Source organism: Asterias rubens, chromosome 5 (genome assembly GCF_902459465.1).
Source record: "Asterias rubens chromosome 5, eAstRub1.3, whole genome shotgun sequence".
Taxonomy (NCBI): Eukaryota; Metazoa; Echinodermata; class Asteroidea; order Forcipulatida; family Asteriidae; genus Asterias; species Asterias rubens.
Window position 1 is genome coordinate 9,527,213 of NC_047066.1, and position 20,474 is coordinate 9,547,686.

The following is a 20,474-nucleotide window of genomic DNA, read 5'->3' on the forward strand; positions in this document are numbered from 1 at the left end:
TAATCGCCGCCGCCGCCATTAGCACTTCGAAAGAAGGTTGGGCACGGAGAAAGTACACACTTGAGTAGGTGTTTTACTATTGTTAACAAAGCTGACATATAATACAGCCTGGTAAGTATTTCGAAGGAGGAATTCCTTTTTAAATTATGTGTAGTTTGGTTATCGTGAATATGGTGGTTCGTCCACTTTGTGTTGTTATTTGAGAAAGACAAACAACTAGGGCTAGTCATAATTTTGGTGCCTGCCTGCAGCTACATGCAGAGAGCAATGCAACGTGAACCAAAAAGGGTAACCCAACCAAAGTTATCAAGTTTGTGAATGTCAGGTTGTCGGCTGAGTTGCTTTTCTATGTGTCCACCCCCCACCTTAAAAGTTAATGTATGGTTCGATTTTACGAGTAAAATCCACAAGACCCTCATCTGCTCATGTCAAACAAACTAAGGTTTGCTTGAGTTGAGTTGAGGCCAAACCAAAATTTGTTTGTTTTTACAATATTTATAAGACAAGCAAGATAAAAGACCCACATTTTTTAATTTTACCTACTTTAAAGGCAGTGGACACTATTGGTAATTACTCAATATTGTTATTATAAGCATAAAACCTTACTTGGTAACAAGTATTACTTAAGGTTGATAGTAACATTGTGAGAAACGGCTCTCTGTGTTTAAGTAACATAGATTTCGAGAAAGCAGTAATTCTCCAAGAATTTGAATCCAGACCTCAGAATTAGATTTTGAGGTCTCAAAATCAAGGATCTGAAAGCAGACAACTGCGTGTGACAACGGTGTTTTTTCTTTAATTATTATCTCGCAACTTCGATGACCAATTGAGCTCAAATTTTCACAGGTTTATTATTTTATGCATATATGTTGAGATACACCAAGTGAGAAGACTGGTCTATGACAATTACCAATAGTGTCCCGGGTCTTTAACCGTTTCAATACATTTCACCAAGCAAGCATGTCAAGTCTTGTCAAACAGAAGGTTGACAATTTTTATAATGTAAGTTATAAATTACCATTAAAAGTTGAAGCTGTGTAAATAATTGTAAACAATTTTCCTTTTCAATTTTTTAGGAAGCTTAAAAGCAAGCAACCATGTTTCACTTTAAGAAGAAAGACCGAGATTCTAAGAAGGACAAAAAAGATAAGAAGGAGCGAGACAAACAGGACAAGTCCATCAAGCACAAAGACAGAACGAAGGACAAACCTATGACAGAGGAAGAACTTAGCCGTCTCGATGAAATCAAACGGGGATTATTTCCAAACAGAAAATCGAGCGTCACTAAAAAATCTGAGCGCACCGATAGTTATCATGCGCCGGGTGTGGAGATACGGAATAGCGAGTCCAACTATAGTATGGAGTTCACAAGTGGTAGCGAGGAGAGTCAAGATAAACGAAATAGTCTTGAGTTCAATGTCGGCCAGGATGAGGAAGACACAACAAGAGAGGCCAATGGCACTCAAGATAAGGTCACCAAGGCGTCCAAACCACCGCCACTTGTGAAGAAAGGTTCAGGTTCCAAGAGAAGTATACTTAAAGGGAAGTCTAGTTACGGGTCTCCGGAGGTTTCCAAAGGAACTGTATCATCAAAGCTTGATGACACCATTGTCCTTGCTGATAACACTGCCTACAATGAGCTAATCGCAGAGAAATCAAGAGCGGCGTCGTTAAAGAGCATCCCGCAGTTCGATGAAAGTTTCCTCCATCCGGCCGTCAGAAGTCCCGGTCCGGGGGAGAAATCATTCGACATGGAGTTACCGCTACCGGATATCCTTCCCCCGCAACTGCCAAAGAAGCGAGATGTCTCGTTGAACCGGCAACCCAACGGAGGGTTTGGATTTACGCTGCGCCGTTGCATCATCGAGGAACGTAGTGGTCCCGGTGGGAATATAGCCAGACGGACCGTCCACTTTGCTGAGCCGAGCTCCACGCAAAAGGAAAATACGACCGGTTTGCTGCCGGGAGATCGTCTCGTGGAAGTTAATAATGAAAACGTTGAGTCGACACTGCGTGATGACATCATCAGTAAGATTCGAGGGTCTTCTGAGGCAGTCTTCTTAAAGGTGCAACCTATACCGGAGTTAATCGAATTGAGCCATCGTCACGGCGTGGATGGATCTGAGATGTATCTTGGGGAGCAGATATTGAAGACTGGATCGTTGGCACAAAGTTCAAGTCTACGCATCGAGAGAGGCAGGGTAAGTTTTTTTTTTTGAATCAACAAGGGCGATAAGACGAGAGAATAGTTTTATTTTGTAAAAAAAAGAATATATAAATAAATAGGCTACATGGTGGTTTATAATATAAAGTTCTTACAAATGTAAACCACTCCTATTTAATAATTTATTTTTTTACAAAACTGTTTTACATGCTCTAAAGAGAACTCCACAGTTAGGCTGTTCTTGTAAAACATTAAGCGGTTTTCTTCTCTGGCACTTTGCAGTCTAATAACACACCTAAAGAAGTGATCTGGCTATAAATACATGAAAAGCGGCTGATCTTAATCCTCTTTTCACATTTAATCTCTTATCCCCGTGGAATACAGCCTTGAGGAGGCCTCAGGAATCAGGATTTGTTTTTACCTGAAGGTTACCCAGGCACACGTGGGTCCCTATTACACTGGGTTCTGGTTGCCCTGGGGTTTTGCCAGTGCAGGGGCGGCTATTTCCCTGGGTATGCCCATTTTGCCAGGGTAGATATAAAAGTGTGAAAGTACTGGCCCTTTTTTCTGTGTTTTTCAGTTTTTCAGTTTTACTGCTACCAGCATTAGGTCTTAGAATTAGACTCAATAAATTACTAATTATGTACATAGTTTAATTGCATTTAATCAGCAAGATGAAACATTAGGCTGAAGTTAGCGATCGCCTTTCCAGTTCCTCAGGCGCATTCTTATATATTTTACTGCCATAACAAAACAAATTTACCCAAAGTCAGACTTGATGCACACCAACTACATGGTACATAAACTTTTACTGCATTCTGCAAAAACATTGCAAATATGTTTTTTATAGAAATTTGTACATAATTAGGTACTACTCCCCCAGCAGAATAATTTTGTTGGTTACGCAGTAGGCCTGATACTTCATTCTTGAGGGCAGAGGGCAAGGTGGTTTTTCCTTTGAGCAGAGGGCACCTCTAGAGAAGGAATTTGAAATTTGTACTGAAACATTCCAAGAGGCATCAAGGCAATGACCAGGGGGCAATGAGGCCTACTGTTGCTTTGCCATGAAGTACCAGGCCTGACACAAGTATGACTACAACACAGTTTGTAAGTACACAGTTTTTAACTTGTACAATATCATGTTGATGATACAGGTAAAAAATAATGGGATTTGAAGCATTGCATGGTGAGGTATCAATGTTTTGTGGTAACACAATTCGTGTAATTCTACAACTTGCCTGGTAGATTTGTTCTGATCTACTACCAAGTACCAAGGAGTAGATTTTTGGAATTCTGGAAACTTCTCAATTCTGAAAAGAACTAAAGGTCCTGCTTTAAACTATTACCTGGGTCCGGAGGAAGGTAGACAAATCGGTTTGGACTATACTACAGCTGTAGTGGATCATTACATTATAAACTTCACTACCCTGGAGTGAGTTCTTAGTTTGCTCTAGTCATCTTTAATGTAGTTCAAGTCAAGTTGATTATTAATTAGAACACTGTGCATTATGTTTATTGCCTTCTCATCAATGTTACAAACTATATGATTACCTTAAAGCCATTGGACACTTTCGGTAAACAGTAATATCCAAGGTAACCCACACTTCGTGCACAACTTCTATATATAAAATAACAAACCTGTGAAAATTTAGGCTCAATCGGACGTCGGAGTCGGGAGAAAATAACGGGAAAACCCACCCTTGTTTTCGCACATTTTGCCAAATCCGTAATTCTCGATATCAAGAATTGATATTGTTTTACAGTTTTCTCAAAAGGTAAAGCATTTCATGGAATAATATTTCAAGAGAAGTCTTTCACCATTACCATCTGTAAACCCTGTCAGTTATTTGTAAATCTGTGAACTTTTATTTTTTGTCTGTACTACCGAAAGTGTCCAATGGCCCTATCATATGAAATATCTTCAAACATAGATTTTCTAGTAGCCAGATGTTTGTGTTTATCAGATGCTTTCACATACAACTGTAATACTGTACCATTACTAAAATGACCATGGAAATACAGCTGTTAGGACTTTAGCTCTAATACTTTCACGATTCTGTTATGGTTTGGCTCTCTGATTCAATTGTGTTTCTTATTCAAGGACACAAACTCTATGACTTGCCTGAGGATTGAACCTCTGTCTTCACTTCGCTTTAAACCTTCCTGTTAGGGCTGTTACTTCATTGCCATTTAAATGGCTGATCCTGTCATGAGGAACATTGATAGTAGAAACTGCAATCATGGTCAACTTGTTTCTCACCTCCAACATCAGTGTACATTAGGCCTTATGAATGCTATTGCTAATATTAATTGTACACAAAAAGGAAACTGACATTTCTTCTTCTAGTCTCGGTTTGGTTACGTTGATTTGCATAGGAGATTATCAAGATGGCTGTACCATGATTAAGGTCTATTGTGCACTGATGATTCGTGTAGGCCTACGTACAGCTTTCATGAAGGCAGGCCTGTCACCTAAAATAATTTCAATATCATGGGGTCAACCTTTTTAAAAGAAATTTGAGCAAAAAAGATGATACAAAACATGAACTGTTATAATGTAGAAGAAATGTGTCTAGTTTGTCAATACATACATATGACATAGGTCTTTGAAATAAAGCACCAGTACCTACATGTATCCATGAAAGACTCATTTTGCACAAAATTATTTATGCACCAAGGATGTAATTTCACCTATTGCAGATTTGCAAAGTTAGTGTTTTTTTAAAATCTGTTTTAATAACAGAAGGAACTCCAGTCTCTGTCTGTCTCTACCCGTCGGCTTTGGAATAGCTTCCTACTCTTGTTAGGAATTCTACCGGACTTGCTCCTTTAAAGCCATTAAACACTTTCGGTACAGGAACAAAAAAAATTCACAGATTTACAAATAATTTACAGGGTTTACAGAAGGTAATGGTGAAAGACTACTCTTGAAAAATTATTCCATGAAATGCTTCCTTTTGAGAAAACATTAAAACAATATCAATTCTCGATAACGAGAATTACAAATTATTTTAAACACATGTCATGACACGGCGAAATGCGCGGATACAAGGGTGGGTTTTCCCGTTATTTTCTCCTGACTCCTATGACCGATTGAGCCTAAATTTTCACAGGTTTGTTATTTTATAATATAAGTTGTGATGCACGAAGTGTGGGACTTGGACAATACTGTTTACCGAAAGTGTCCAATGGCTTTAAGCTTGATCTTTTCTCTGGTCAATGTTATCTAGGTCTCTCTCGCTGACTTCCCTCAATTTTTCTAAGAACTAAAAAACTGATCATTGCACAGATGTACTCTGCGTCTGTCCGCGAGCAGGCTGTTGAAAACATTGAGACCTCAGCGGCTCTTTTCAGAGCCAACATTCCTTCCAAATGAGATAAACGACAGGTTACCTACAGTTACTTCTTTTTTCCCCCGCATCATGCAAAGCTTCAAACACAGTTGCTCTTTCTGTTTTCTCTTCTTGCCTTTTACAGCACGTTGCATCCTCTGGTTAATGCTATGTGTTAATACTATTAATTCTCACTTTAAACAAAATCCACTGGGTACCCTGAATGAATTGTGACTTAATTGACTGAGCTGTCAAGCTGCAATAAAAATACACTCCACACAGTAATGCAAGGAGGTCTTGATAGCCCTTTTTCAGCTTACTGCAGAAATGTAAATTCACCTCCTGGATGCATAATCTACATTCCCCAAGTATAATAGCCTCACTATTCAGGGACTTCCTATCAATTGAGACAGGTTCAGATTATGGTCAGCAAAGCAAACTCTGCCTTTATTGTGTCTGACAATAGCTGGGCATACATCTAGTGGCCTTGAGTGGGAGACTACAGCTTTGTGTGGTAATGGGGCTGAACTGGGTAGTACTGCATTTTTTTATAAAGCCTAGGTGATGATGAATTCGTCAAATATTTGGAATTTTTATTAGGACATTGTGTGGTTGAAGAGGTTTATTGTGGTATTTAGTTGGAAATCTGTTTTTTTTTTTTAATGCAATTTGCTTGATCAATATTTTTTTATACAAATATTGTACCGTCTACATGATTTGGTTTGCAGTGGCACCATGTGTGTCTCTACTCGCTAGGTAGTTTATGTTCTTTTGAGAACTTGTCTTGCTACAAACATATACCACGGGTTAGGTTTTCAGAATTTGAGAGACTTCTCAGTTCTGAAAAGAATTTTTTTGTTAAACACAATGCGTGTAGTAAGGTGGAAAAATAGACCAGGACTAATTGCTTTTAGTGGATCGTGGGGACTTCTTGTTATAAACTTCACTACCCCGGAGTGAGGACTTTCCTATGGTCCCTGTACGTTATCTTACATGTACCACATTATGCAATGGGTTTGGTTCAAAATCAGTCCATATGGTTTGCACACACTTAAAACTACTATCATGGTGCACTCTGTACTGTACATGTACATGTACTTGTCCCTGGCTGTACAGTAAACTCAAACATGAAAAACAACGTGCACAATATTTCCTGTTAGGAAACAGGATTATTTGGAAAGAAAGTTCAGTGTAAACAAACCATCCATACATTCCAACTAACGGTAAGCTTTTAAAGCTTGCATATAAAAAATGTACATGTAGGTGACACATGTTATGTACATGTATTTTATGAATTTGACGGGTTAGGGGGTGGTTTGCCACTTAGGTCAAACCCTTAACCGCCCCTTACCCGTCAAACTCCAATGTTGAATTCTGTTGGATTGGAGTACTGAACATTTCAACTGATGGATCAGGCGTCTACCATAATCATGCATAATCAGAGTCCAAAAGCATGGTAGTTGAGTTACCTTATTATGAGGCTATTTTTGATGGTGTTTGATTTCGTTTTCGTTATTTTATAAATAAAAACTAAGCGAAGCGTTATTGTCTTAAATAAAATTCCAAAATATACTGCACTTGAATCCATGGTTTACAATGTATTATGCTGGTTGTACTGCCATTGACCCTGGTCGTTCTACCTCCATAGTTTTTTTTATCAGAGTTTATCTCAAAGGTTGGAGAGAATATTTATTTTGCAATTGAGCAACAACCTTTGGGCACACGAACTGACAAACTTACAACAAATAACAATATAATTCAATAAGTACAAAGGTCTTCAACTTTGCTTGGAAAACTTTGACATCGAGTACTGTCCTCATAACAAATATGAAAAATCACTTGATACTGAGGTGGGTATGGAATTGGTTAAGGTGCTTGCACTCAGGAACAACACCCGTATTTATCAAAGAATTGGTTTATTGGGGCAAGTAAGAGCAGGTGCTATATCCCAAGGATTATGACATGTATGTCAATCAATTGTTATTGTTTAAGTTTTTCTCAATCCGGTTGTAAATTTTGTCAATAAAAAAAGAGAGCTAAAGTCAGAGATGGAGAGAGTGCAGTTGATAATTAATCATGTTTCAAATTTCATTTTAAATAAATTTGGTTCAAGTGTAAAAAGTTTTGATAATTTGAACTCTTGTTAAAGTGCAACCAGCATGAAAAATGTGTGCACAATTGCAAACAGCACAAAGTTTAATCTCACTTTGTAACTGTTCATCTTTGAATACGTCATTTTTATTTTTTTTTTCTCCTTTCTAATTTTCAAATTAGAGTATTATGCAAAACTGCTCAAGTGCTTGTTCCTGTTTTGTGTTTTTAAAAAGGCAGTGAATGCCGAATGGTTTCCCTTGTAATAGGGCTAGCAGAGCAAATATGCATAATGTATCAGTTGCTACTCACAAATCATGATTTGCTATACCAATCAGTGTGCACAAAATTTGTTCAGTTGAAATATTTTGCTCATGTAAAAGTGCTGGATGAAATCGAAAGGGTTTGGGTACTCTTTGTAAGACAGAAAACACAATGTCCACAAATTTATATTTTTACAGGGTTTGAAGACAATGAAGGTAGAAAGCTTCCCTTGTAATTTTTTAGAAATAAAAAAAAAACAAATTGTCTCAGGAGATGAAAATTAATTTAGCTTGATACCAGTTAATTTGTATCCAGAATAGCAAAGAAGTTTTCCCTTATTCTTTAAAGGCAGTGGACACTATTGGTAATTACTCAAAATAATTATAAGCATAAAACCGTACTTGGTAACGAGTAATTGGGAGGTGTTGATAGTAATTAGACATTGTGAGAAATGCCTCCCTCTGAAGTAACGTAGTTTTCGAGAAAGAAGTAATTTTCCACGAATTTGATTTTGAGACCTCTGATTTAGATTTTGATGTCTCGAAATCAAGCATCTTTTTTCATTATTATCTCGCAACTTCGACGACCAATTGCGCTCAAATTTTCACAGGTTTGTTATTTTATGCATTTATGTTGAGATACATCAAGTGAGAAGACTGGTCTTTGACAATTACCAACAGTGTCCAGTGTCTTTAAAGCCATTATACACTTTCGGCACAGAAAAAAAAAAAAGGTTCACAGATTTACAAATAACTTACAGGGTTTACAGAAGGTAATGGTGAAAGACTTCTCTTGAAATATTATTCCATGAAATGCTTTACTTTTCGAGAAAACATTAAAACAATTATCAATTCTCGTTGTCGAGAATTACGGATTTATTTTAAACACACATGTCATGACACGGCGAAACGTGCGGAAACAAGGGTCGGTTTTCACCGTTATTTTCTCCCGACTCCGATGACCGATTGAGCCTAAATTTCACAGGGTTGTTATTTTTTTAAATCAGTTGTGATACACGAAGTGTGGGCCTTTGAACAATACTGTTTACCAAAAAACATTGTAAAATGAATGACTGTTCTATGGCAAAGGGTTGATCCACATTGTCTGGTGTTTGTTCCTGCTTCTGGCAGTCTGACTACTACTTTACTGGCAAGATTACTTTGATCTTGATAACACGAGGAAGGAGTGGAAATGAACTTTGGTGATGTTGATCGTAGCAGCTGAAGGTTCTGTGTGAGGTGATTCTTAGAGCACAAGCTCTGTATGTTTGTGATGTCAGCCGTGGGCAGTGAGGGGGCGCATACTCTGCAATAGGGGTAGAAAGAGTTGATGTGATGGCTTTTTGTCTTCTTTTTTCTTATAACCTTATAAATTATTCTTTTTCGATTTGGCTTTTGCTGTGAGTTTAGCCAAAATATATTTTATAAGGTATATATGTAGTCCACGCATGTAAGACTGGGTGTACACACTGTACATCCAGTTGAATGAAATTATTTTACATAAAATTTGAATTTGATAAAACTTGTTTCCAATTCCGGTAAACCTTGCACAATTGAGTGCAAGTTGCGTCATTGCAAATTTAAAGGCAGCCTACATTATCAGTCAGCCATCTGGATGCACACAGGATTCAGTTAGCATGATTTATTATATAACTGGGAGAGAAACTGTTTTTAATAAATTAGGTTTCCAGTCGAATGATTGTGCCACTTGAAAAACCAGGCCGCATTGCAATAATTGAATTGGTTGTCAAGGATCTCCATCAGGCGATTGTAAAATAGGGGGAACAATTTATCATAAATAAACTGTATACCACAACTGAATTAATTTCAGATTGTGTTAGCAATGATTTGTTACCCACATATCATATAATTTGTTTAATTAAAATTTGTTCTCAACAACCCAAGGTTTCATTTATTGTAGTGATAAAATTAATGACCAAATGAAAGTTTGTTTTGTTTATTTATATAGTATTGACTCGACTAAGCAATCAATAGTCGCGACTTCAGCACTAGTTGCCTAGGCTTACTACCAAGTTTCCCTGAGAGTTCCCTTAGAGGTTCGCCTGGTGTGAATGAGGGGCTCAAGGATCTGACTTAATGATTTGATTGAGGAAAGAATTAACTCTGATTCTTTCCTTCCTTTGTTGGTATCCTTACTCCGTTGGTCAAACACTCCATTCTTAAGTACTGCATCTAGGGTAAAGTAGGCTTGGATCGATACCAACTAAGGTTTGGTTTTATATTCCGTATTATGCTTGCTGTTTTGGCCCTACTTCCTGCATACTTATTCATGCATCATGGCACAATATTTTAGTGTGTAGATTTGGCTGGCCTGGGGGGCTTGGAATTTCATCTTTGAAGAGGAAGGGAGTTTTTCATTTTAGAAATCTTGACGTCGGTATACTTTAATAGGAATATTTTATTTGGACAATCTGTAGCCCCTGTGAGATTACAGGCCAGCTGCTGTTTCAACAACAACAACATTTTCTTGCCTCTAGCTGCCTCTAGCTACCGGGCAACCTCAGTAGTCTAGTTGGTAAGACACTGCTCTAGAATTGCAAGGGTCGTGGGTTCGAATCCCACCCGAGTAACATGCCTGTGATATTTTTTCACAGGACTCGGGAAAGTACTGAGTATACAGTGCTAACACACATCGGTGTATGGGTAAAAAACCAAAATTAACATTTTCTTGGGCAAAACTAAAATGTAACATAGCATTTTAGCTAGCAAATCATCACAAAGTGCCTATTACTTCCAATGAGTTGGGAAGTTTAACAAAAACTTTCTCTTTCTCCGAGTGATGCTTTTCTCTGTATGAGGCCATTCAAAACAGTCAAATGTTGAAAACAAAAATGTTGACCGCCCATTCACCAACCCCAACTTCTGATTTTTAAATATTGAATTGCTTTGCATAATATACAATGTACACTGAAGAACAAAGTAATGCCTCAGGTGAACCAGATTTTAGATCAAAGGTCTCCAACATCAGTAGTTTTCAATGGCTTTTCCTGGCCTAAACTTTAAAAACAAACAGATTTGTATTTAGGTTATTAACCGCTTGAAGAGGAATGAAATTTTGACCACGTGCAGCGGGTATTTTTAAAAGTTTTTTTTGTTTGTTTTAAAATAATATAAATTATAAAAACTGTATTTTGATTTTCAGTTATTTCTTTTTAAAGCCATTGGACCCTTTCGGTACAGAAAAAACAACAAAAGTTCACAGATTTACAAATAATTTACAGGGTTTACATAAGGTAATGGTGAAAGACTTCTCTTGAAATATTAGTCCATGAAATGCTGTACTTTTTGAGAAAACGGTAAAACAATATAAGTTCTCGTTAGCGAGAATTACGGATTTATTTTAAACACATGTCATGACACGGCAAAACGCGCGGAAACAAGAGTGGGTTTTCCCATTATTTTCTCCCGACTCCGATGACCGATTGAGCCTAAATTTTCACAGGTTTGTTGTTTTATATATAAGTTGTGATACACGAAGTGTGGGACTTGGACAACACTGTTTACCGAGAGTGTATAATGGCTTTAAAACCCAACCACCCGTAGAACAACATTTTTGACTTTGACTATTGTGAATTGCCGTTAGTAAGTATGTGAAAAACAGTATGTTACAAAATACACTCACCCCCCTGCTTAAAACTTGCCTCAGTGCAGGCAATCTTTACAGTTCCCGACTCTTTTCATAAAATCTAATTTGCCAAAATAAAGGATTTTAGAAGGACTAGGGTCAGAGTCCTAACAATTGCTTTCATTTAGGTATTCAAATCATACCCAAGTCCAAACAATTTGGTGTGGACTGGCTTCTTTGTGACTCTGTAAAGGAGAAGAGCAGATGTGAGGATCTGGGCCATGCCACACACCAGCCATGTACCTTGATTTGTCTGGGTTTTTATTACCAACTACCTTTATTGTCCCCACTTGAGGTCACAGCTGATTAAGTTGACACCTTGTACTGTATGTAGATGAATAGTAGCAGTAATGACAAAAACCATTTTATCAGTGAGATACTAATTAACAGTTTTGTTTTCAAGATAAAGTAGAAATAGCTGTTGCAAACTGCTTACCAACCAAAAGTACCTATTAAGAATAGTTGATGTTAGCATAATACGTACACGTATGTAGACTTTCTGGAAGGCTAATGACAACACAGCAATCATGAACAGATAACTAATTGTAACATAATCAGTGCAGGGAAATCCATGAATAGAGAGAGAGAGAGGGGGAGGCAGAAAGCACACAGAATAAGCAAGGGGTAAACAGTGATTTATAGGGGAACCAAAGCAGCATGGCAGGGGCTGGTTTGACCATAACAAGATGAAAACACAAAGGACAATATCAAGGGTGTGAATAGGGAGAAAAAGTAATTAATTATTGAATGCTTTTTTTTTATGATGTTGTTTTTTCTCACTTCATTGTGTGTGTGGAGTCCTTCATGTATTTAATGACCTATAACTGCCTACAGTTATGAATTGTCACCTGGTGAGGCACAGCAGGAGACTGTCAACGTTGACACCCATGTAAAGGTTCTGTGGTTGACATTTATTGATGCATGTTTGTCTGGTCTCGTTTTAAAGAGTCGCATGAAGTATGCATTTATTGGTACCTACTACAAGCATAAGCTGATGGCAAACTGCTGGGTTTACAAATGTACTTCAAAGTCTAATTTAGATGCCGATTTCTGACGAAACTTTGGATTTTTACAATTTTTCTGGTAAACAAGCCTACATTGTACATGTGTCTAGTGTGTGAAATTGTATTCACTATCAGCCACATTACAAAATGGTGTAAGGCATTTTAGGTGAATCAGGTTAGTTTGCTAAAAAGCAAATAGGAGACCTTTGTACGCACCACACAGATACTCCTCAAATGAGTGACTGTCCAAAGTTTTCAACATTTTATAAACAGTTTATAAAGAGAAAACACTACTTTTTAGAACCCTCCCCCAAATACATAAATGTTTGTTTGTATTAGTATCAATCATGTTCATGGTATCACCAGGCTTGATACTTCACCGAGGCATTGGAGGCGATGTTCCCCCTGGTATTGCCTTGGTGATCTTGAAATGTTCAAGTAGAATGTGTCAGTTCCCTCATAGGGTGCCGTTTACCAATGAGAAAATGCCTTGGTGCCCTTGCCTTTTCAAAATGAAGCTTGACAGGCCTGAACATCCCCTCCCCTTCCAACATGTCACAGTCACCTGCCTCTTCAAGGTAATAGTTTCAAGGTCTGAAAATATATATGAGCCTTATTTAAGTACTTCTCCAACTTGACCCGAATGCCAACCACATAGGGGTCAAACATGATTATCTTAAAAGTTCATCCCAATCAGACCCTCGTAAGACACAGCACTGAGATGTTCAGACTCCAAGTCCTCAGCTGCTCAGCATGTATCAATGATGTGATCAGGCTGAGGAATTCCTCCCCTCCCTCCATGGCTGGCCTCCAAGAGAAGAATCCGACTCCCCATATCAAGATGATGTTTCTTAAGAGGAAACTGGGTAAGGGATCAGGGTATTCAGTGTGCAGGTAACTGAAGATGGCTTCGGGGAGAAGGTAGCCGTTTGCTCTGGGGCTGATGGATTCCTCCTGAGTTTAATTAAAGCAACTTTATCTTGGACGTAATTTCCTTGAGGATTTCAGGAGATGTTGTATCATTTTAGTTGAGGAAAGTTGGTGAGAAAGTTTGGATGCCCTGGGACAGGAAACAATGGAAGAAGAGGAGCATTGCAGTGGAAAGACCTTCATGGATACTACATGTATACAACCCACTGTGGGTTTTGAATTTTAGGCTTGGCACAATGAGTGAAACCTAAATAGGCCTGCAGAAGTATTGACTACATATGGCGATGAAATCAGCAAAACTCCTGAGTAAGAAGGCTACATTTTAAGTACACTGAGGATTCCAGATCTTTATTTCAGTGTAATTCAATCACCTTGATTGAGTTTCCTTGTGTTTTGGATTTGGGTGTGGTTTTATTCTTTGGGTTCATTCACCCAGTGACCTGTGACCTGACTTTTGAGGAGGACGACCCGCCATGACCTCCAAACGATCTTCAGTTGTTGTTTTCCTGAGCTCCAGATCGCCAAAGTTAAGTTACTTTCCCAGAATCTAATGTTTGTCCGAATCTAATGTTAGAGGTCTCTGTTTCTTCAACAAGTTTGTCTATACTTGTTGTGCTCACTTTTAAGGGACGAATATCTAAAGGCATTGTTCCGTGTGACTGTTGTTTCGAGAGTTTGTTTCATCCTTCCTATTTCTCTTGAGTGCTCTGTTTTACTTGATGGCGTTTTGGGGTTCATGTTGAAGTGCACAATGTCGTTGTCAACTATTTGTTGCCTGGTGTAGTGTTCTGTTAAATACAGACCTCAAAACAACTCGAGGCACAACACCAATTGCCGTGGTGCCCTTTGCATTTGCCGTGGTGCCCTTTGCATTTGCTGTGGTGCTCTCTGCAAGGTTCCAATACAAAACTACATTTCTTCATACTACAAGTGCCCCATTACCAGAGGAAATTCAAGGCCTGATAATATTACACCACAACTACTTTTTTCTGTTTCCCTTGGTCTTCAGCATCCCTATCAGCTTGAAAACCCTCTTCCACATAGATTGTATTACGCTACTGTGTAATGTTGTATTGTACTGTAATTTTTTTGCTGACAACAAATCATTGTTAAAGAGCCATTTCCTTGAGTGGCTCTTGGGGATTTGTTTTAAAAAATCCCTATTTTATGACACCTGTCTTCTATGACACCTGTGTTCTGTATGCCTTTAGTGAAATGGGTTGAAGAAATCAAAGACTGACTGTACAATTTATAGTGTATTGTATCATCGTAATCTCTTTACGTACATACAAGTACTGTATGTGCTACTTTCAAAACTGGAAAGTGACAAGCCGATAAATTAATTTTTTATCTTGATGCCATCAAATAATAACCTGCGGCTTAAAGATTGAGGGAAAATATTTTGTTTCCTCCCCCATGACAGAACTATCAGTATACCAACAGATAGGCCTTCATGTATTACATGAATTCCAGTCATGCCATACTATATAATGTTCTTCACAGAGGCAATGAAGGTAATTGTCTCAGAACCCCTGGCTGTTGCCTTGGTGCCCCTTCTTGAAATGTTCCAGTAGAAAATTGCCCTCATTGAGGTGCCCTTTTGTAATTATAGGCCCTATGCATTGTGCATGTTCCAGGCGTAACTAATGTACAAGGTGGAAATTTAATCAACATGCACTTTGAACCTCTTTTGGGGTTAGAACTGTTGACTCTTTTTGTCAGCAAAGATCTCATCCCGATTTAATTGACTTACCCTTCCAAGAGTGACGTGTCAAGCATTGTTCCTCTTCCCATTTCATTTGATACTTTCTTGGGCCTAAAACTGTGAAGCCATGGCAACAATCTGTTTCAAATCCCACTTCATATTGGGTTTTCAGCTGATTGCGTGGGTTTCCCTTCAGATTCGGTTTTTCTCCTATAATCTGAAAAAATTTAGATTTCTTCAACCTTATCTTCAGGCCTACCAGGTTACAGTGTGTAAGGTACTTTTGATATTTCCTTGGCTACATCAGCAGACAGATTCACGATAATTGATAATTGATGATAGAATTGTCTTTTCTTTGTAAACAGGCCAAATCAGATGCTCAGTTGGATTCGGAGAAGGCATGGCTTGGAGCAGAGAAGGTCTGGCTCCTCCACAAGGAGGGATTCTCAGCCGCACAGCTCCTTCAAGCCGAGGGGATCGTGCCGCTAACCGAGGGGCGCATCAGGGTAAAGCTGGCTCACAGTGATGACGCATTGGAAGTGGATGAAGAAGATGTGGAGAAGGTAAGGCATGGGTTTGGAGATACACGTAGGATAGGATTAAAGACAATGGACACTATTAATAATTATCGAAGACCAGTCTTCTCACTTGGTGTATCTCAACATATGCATATAATAACAAACCAGTACAAATTTGAGCTCAATCGATCGTCGAAGTTGCGAGAAAATAATGGGGAAAAAACACCCTTGTCACACGAAGTTGTATGCTTTCTGATGCTTGATTTCGAGACCTCAAGTTCTAGACTTGAGGTCTTGAAATCAAATTCGTTGAAAATTACTTCTTTCTCGAAAACTACGTCACTTCGGAGGGAGCTGTTTCTCACAATGTTTTATACTATCAACCTCTCCCCATTACTCGTAATCAAGAAAGGTTGTATGACGATAATTATTTTGAGTAATTACCAATAGTGTCCACTGCCTTTAAGGAAGTTGGTGGGGTGCAGTCATAGAAATAGAACCCGGAGAATGCTGAGTGTGTCATTGTGCATGCGCTTTCTTTTTTAGACCATTTTTATGAACCCGCGTATGCCATTTCTTTACGCGTGTATGGTAAAATGTTTTGCCATACAGTGACGTCATGAACATTGACCAATGAACACACTAGAAACGGTCTATGTGCACTGACATCTTGCCATTTTACTATACACGTGTGTCACGTGATGCTCATTTTGCCATACACGCAATCGATACGCCGCATCAACAGACCACACAGAAGGGCGGCCGAGCGCAGCGTTCTCCGAGTACTATATCTAAGGGTGCAGTTCATAGACCTTCTTATGGGGACAATTTCACAGTCAAATAATTCAATTTTCTGAAGGATTGGTACATTGTATGACTTGATAACAAGCATCGGGCTCTGTGAACTGAAGTCACAGGGGGACAATTAATTAACTTTTTGAGTTGTATAGATGGCTATAAAATGCATGTATACAGCAATCTTCATTTTGACATCTTACATGTACATTGTGAGTTCAGGATTTTTTGTTCTACATGTAAAGTGTTTTGTTTTACCTTTTGAAAAAAAAATGTCATAGTCTGAAAATGACCTTATTGGAGAAACGTACAGCCACTCAGCAGCTAGCCAGCATAGCTTGTCATTACACTAGTCTGTCAGCTTTTTCACTAGTCAATATTTCAAATGAAATAGTCTGAAAATGACCTTATTGGAGAAATGTACAGCCACTCAGCAGCTAGCCAGCATAGCTTGTCATTACACTAGTCTGTCAGCTTTTTCACTAGTCAATATTTCAAATGAAATAATCTGAAAATGACCTTATTGGAGAAACGTACAGCCACTCAGCAGCTCGCCAGCATAGCTTGTCATTACACTAGTCTGTCAGCTTTTTCACTAGTCAATATTTCAAATGAAATAGTCTGAAAATGACCTTATTGGAGAAACGTACAGCCACTCAGCAGCTAGCCAGCATAGCTTGTCATTACACTAGTCTGTCAGCTTTTTCACTAGTCAATATTTCAAATGAAATAGTCTGAAAATGACCTTATTGGAGAAACGTACAGCCACTCAGCAGCTCGCCAGCATAGCTTGTCATTACACTAGTCTGTCAGCTTTTTCACTAGTCAATATTTCAAATGAAATAGTCTGAAAATGACCTTATTGGAGAAACGTACAGCCACTCAGCAGCTAGCCAGCATAGCTTGTCATTACACTAGTCTGTCAGCTTTTTCACTAGTCAATATTTCAAATGAAATAGTCTGAAAATGACCTTATTGGAGAAATGTACAGCCACTCAGCAGCTAGCCAGCATAGCTTGTCATTACACTAGTCTGTCAGCTTTTTCCACTGGTCAATATTTCAAATGAAATAGTCTGAAAATGACCTTATTGGAGAAACGTACAGCCACTCAGCAGCTAGCCAGCATAGCTTGTCATTACACTAGTCTGTCAGCTTTTTCACTAGTCAATATTTCAAATGAAATAGTCTGAAAATGACCTTATTGGAGAAACGTACAGCCACTCAGCAGCTCGCCAGCATAGCTTGTCATTACACTAGTCTGTCAGCTTTTTCACTAGTCAATATTTCAAATGAAATAGTCTGAAAATGACCTTATTGGAGAAACGTACAGCCACTCAGCAGCTAGCCAGCATAGCTTGTCATTACACTAGTCTGTCAGCTTTTTCACTAGTCAATATTTCAAATGAAATAGTCTGAAAATGACCTTATTGGAGAAATGTACAGCCACTCAGCAGCTAGCCAGCATAGCTTGTCATTACACTAGTCTGTCAGCTTTTTCCACTGGTCAATATTTCAAATGAAATAGGGATGCTTTTCAACATTGAACCAGCCAGGTGGACCACTTGGCAAGAATTGAACCAGCCAGGTGGACCACTTGGCAAGAATTGAACCAGCCAGGTGGACCACTTGGCAAGAATTCTGACTAGTCCTAAGGTTTTTCAATTGGTATTTGGCCAGCGGACCACTGTAACGCCCCTAACGTCCCTCGTTAGTTTAGGCTCCCCGTGTTTCTTCTGGTGAATAATTTGTTGATTGTCACGACTAGTGTTCTCTTGTAATCCACCTCTTCTCCTTGCTCGCTCTTTAGGCCAATCCTCCTCAGTACGACCGGGCTGAAGACATTGCATCCCTCCTCCATCTCAATGAGTCAGGGGTACTACACACGCTACGTCAGCGGTACGGAGCCAGTCTAATACACACCTACGCTGGACGCAATATGGTCATCATTAATCCGATGCACCAGCTGTCTGTGTACTCGGACAAGGTAAGAACCAGAGTTGGGTTGGGTCACGTTGTGAGTTCAGAAATGTAGGCTCCTCATAAGTTTGAGTTTTAAAGAGGCCTACAGTGTAAGGTAACGCTATGTTTTAGTTTGAAACCTCACAGTGTAAGTACAGAATTGTAGACTACTCATAAGTTTGAGTACCAAGGGAGTAGGCCTACAGTGTTTAGTAACTCAATATTTTAGTTGGAAAAAACTCGGAGTTGAGTTGGGTCATGCTGTGAGTTCAGATATATATGTAGGCTACTCATATGTTTGAGTACTGAAATGAGTACAGTGTAAGATAACCCAATTTAGATAAAGAAGACTGACTGCACAGTCAGTCTTCTCAACTTGGGTTACTCACTTGAGTATCTGCAGTTGGGAAAAAACTCAGCCTTCCGGAATGTGTGTCGCACGCAGAAATTTGTAGAATAATTGGAGTTTGATTTGTTTGTACAAATGATGAGATTTTGCCTCATTTGTTAAATACAAATTAAGTATACATTGCGAATGACTGTTAAAGAGCCATACCCAGAATCCAACTGAATTAGTTTTCTTTACAAACGCAAATGGCGGTCAAATTATTAATGGTTAAAATCTGGGAGGGTATTTCGATGACATCCCCTTCAACCTCCCCTTCCAACCCTCAAACACAGCTCTGTTCATGCATCAAACTCGAACCTTGTAAATCCAGTTCTGCTTCAAAGCTTTCTGCAATGTTACCCTCCTTTCCTTGGAGCAGGTAATGAATTATTTGAGACCAATTAATAAATCACTCCAACTAAGAATTCACTCGCTCTGCAGTAGTGAAGTTAATAACAATTTGAACACTATACCTTTCGCCCTGCTCAGTTAGTAATTAAAAAGCAGGACAGTTCTTTTCAGAACTGGGAACTCTCCTGAAATCCAAAAATCTACTCCGCTGTAGTAGAATATATAGCAAGACAGTTCTCTTCATAGAACAAAATCTACCTGGCAAGTAGATACACACAGCAAACAATAATGAATTCAGCCGGTACAATTATGCGTCCTCTGTTTATATGGGCTTTCTATTTCAATCCAGACAGTCTTAAATTGCACGATAATACACAGACATTCATTACAGTCAGCCAATATCAGTGTCAGTCATAAATAAAGCTCGTACTGTTGGCTGGGGTAAGTGACACCATGACCATCTGTGGTGTAAATTAAAGGCAGTGGACACTATTGGTAATTGTCAAAGACTAGCATTCACAGTTGGTGTATCTCAACAATATGCATAAAATAACTAAACTGTGAAAATTTGAGCTCAATCGGTCATCGAAATTGGGAGATAACAATGAAAGAAAAAACACCCTTGTCACACGAAGTTGTGTGCGTTTAGATGGTTGATTTCGAGACCTCAAGTTCTAAATCTGAGGTCTTGAAATCAAATTCATGGAAAATTACTTCTTACTATAAAACTATGGCACTTCAGAGGGAGCTGTTTCTCACAATGTTTTACACCATCAACATCTTCCCATTACCCGTCACCAAGAAAGGTTTTATGCTAATAATTATTTTGAGTAATTACCAATAGTGTCCACTGCCTTTAAGCTTCTTGATGTATCGCTGGGTTGATATAGAATCTTTACTGAATAAAAGGCGTTAGTCATCAAGTGTTCAACTCGTATCATATGTTCCCCAAATCATCTTAATTCCTCCTCAGTTAAGTTAATTTCCAAAAATTGTACGGGTCTTTGAAGATGGAATAATGATACATGTTATGTGCATCAAAAACATGTAGAATATCTCAAATCTCGGAGGTACAAACATGTATACACACAATGAACTAACCGCAGCACGGTGACAGAAATATTTTTTGACTGGACCTTTTTTCAAAAAAAGAAGTACAAATACACTGAATTACGTGCCGGACACAACATGTATTATATGTACATGTATTTTCTACTGTATTGGCACTTTACTTATGTACATTTAGTATTAAAACAATTTTGGGTTGCACATAGACTTGATGACAAGTCGTTAGGCGCTGCCTATTTGTCTGCCGTTCATGCAACAG

General features: G+C 38.6%; 1 protein-coding gene across 1 annotated transcript in view; it reads left to right on the forward strand.

The window, feature by feature from the left end:
• The first annotated feature begins 27 nt into the window (after positions 1–27).
• The window catches only part of LOC117290131 (unconventional myosin-XVIIIa-like), an 82,822-nt gene continuing 62,375 nt past the window's right edge, over positions 28–20,474 (forward strand). The window contains exons 1-4 of the mRNA XM_033771387.1: positions 28–68; positions 1,077–2,201; positions 15,501–15,698; positions 18,257–18,433. Of these exons, the coding sequence (XP_033627278.1) occupies positions 1,098–2,201; positions 15,501–15,698; positions 18,257–18,433 (1,479 nt within the window). The 5' untranslated portion in view covers positions 28–68; positions 1,077–1,097. The remainder of the gene's footprint in view (positions 69–1,076; positions 2,202–15,500; positions 15,699–18,256; positions 18,434–20,474) is intronic.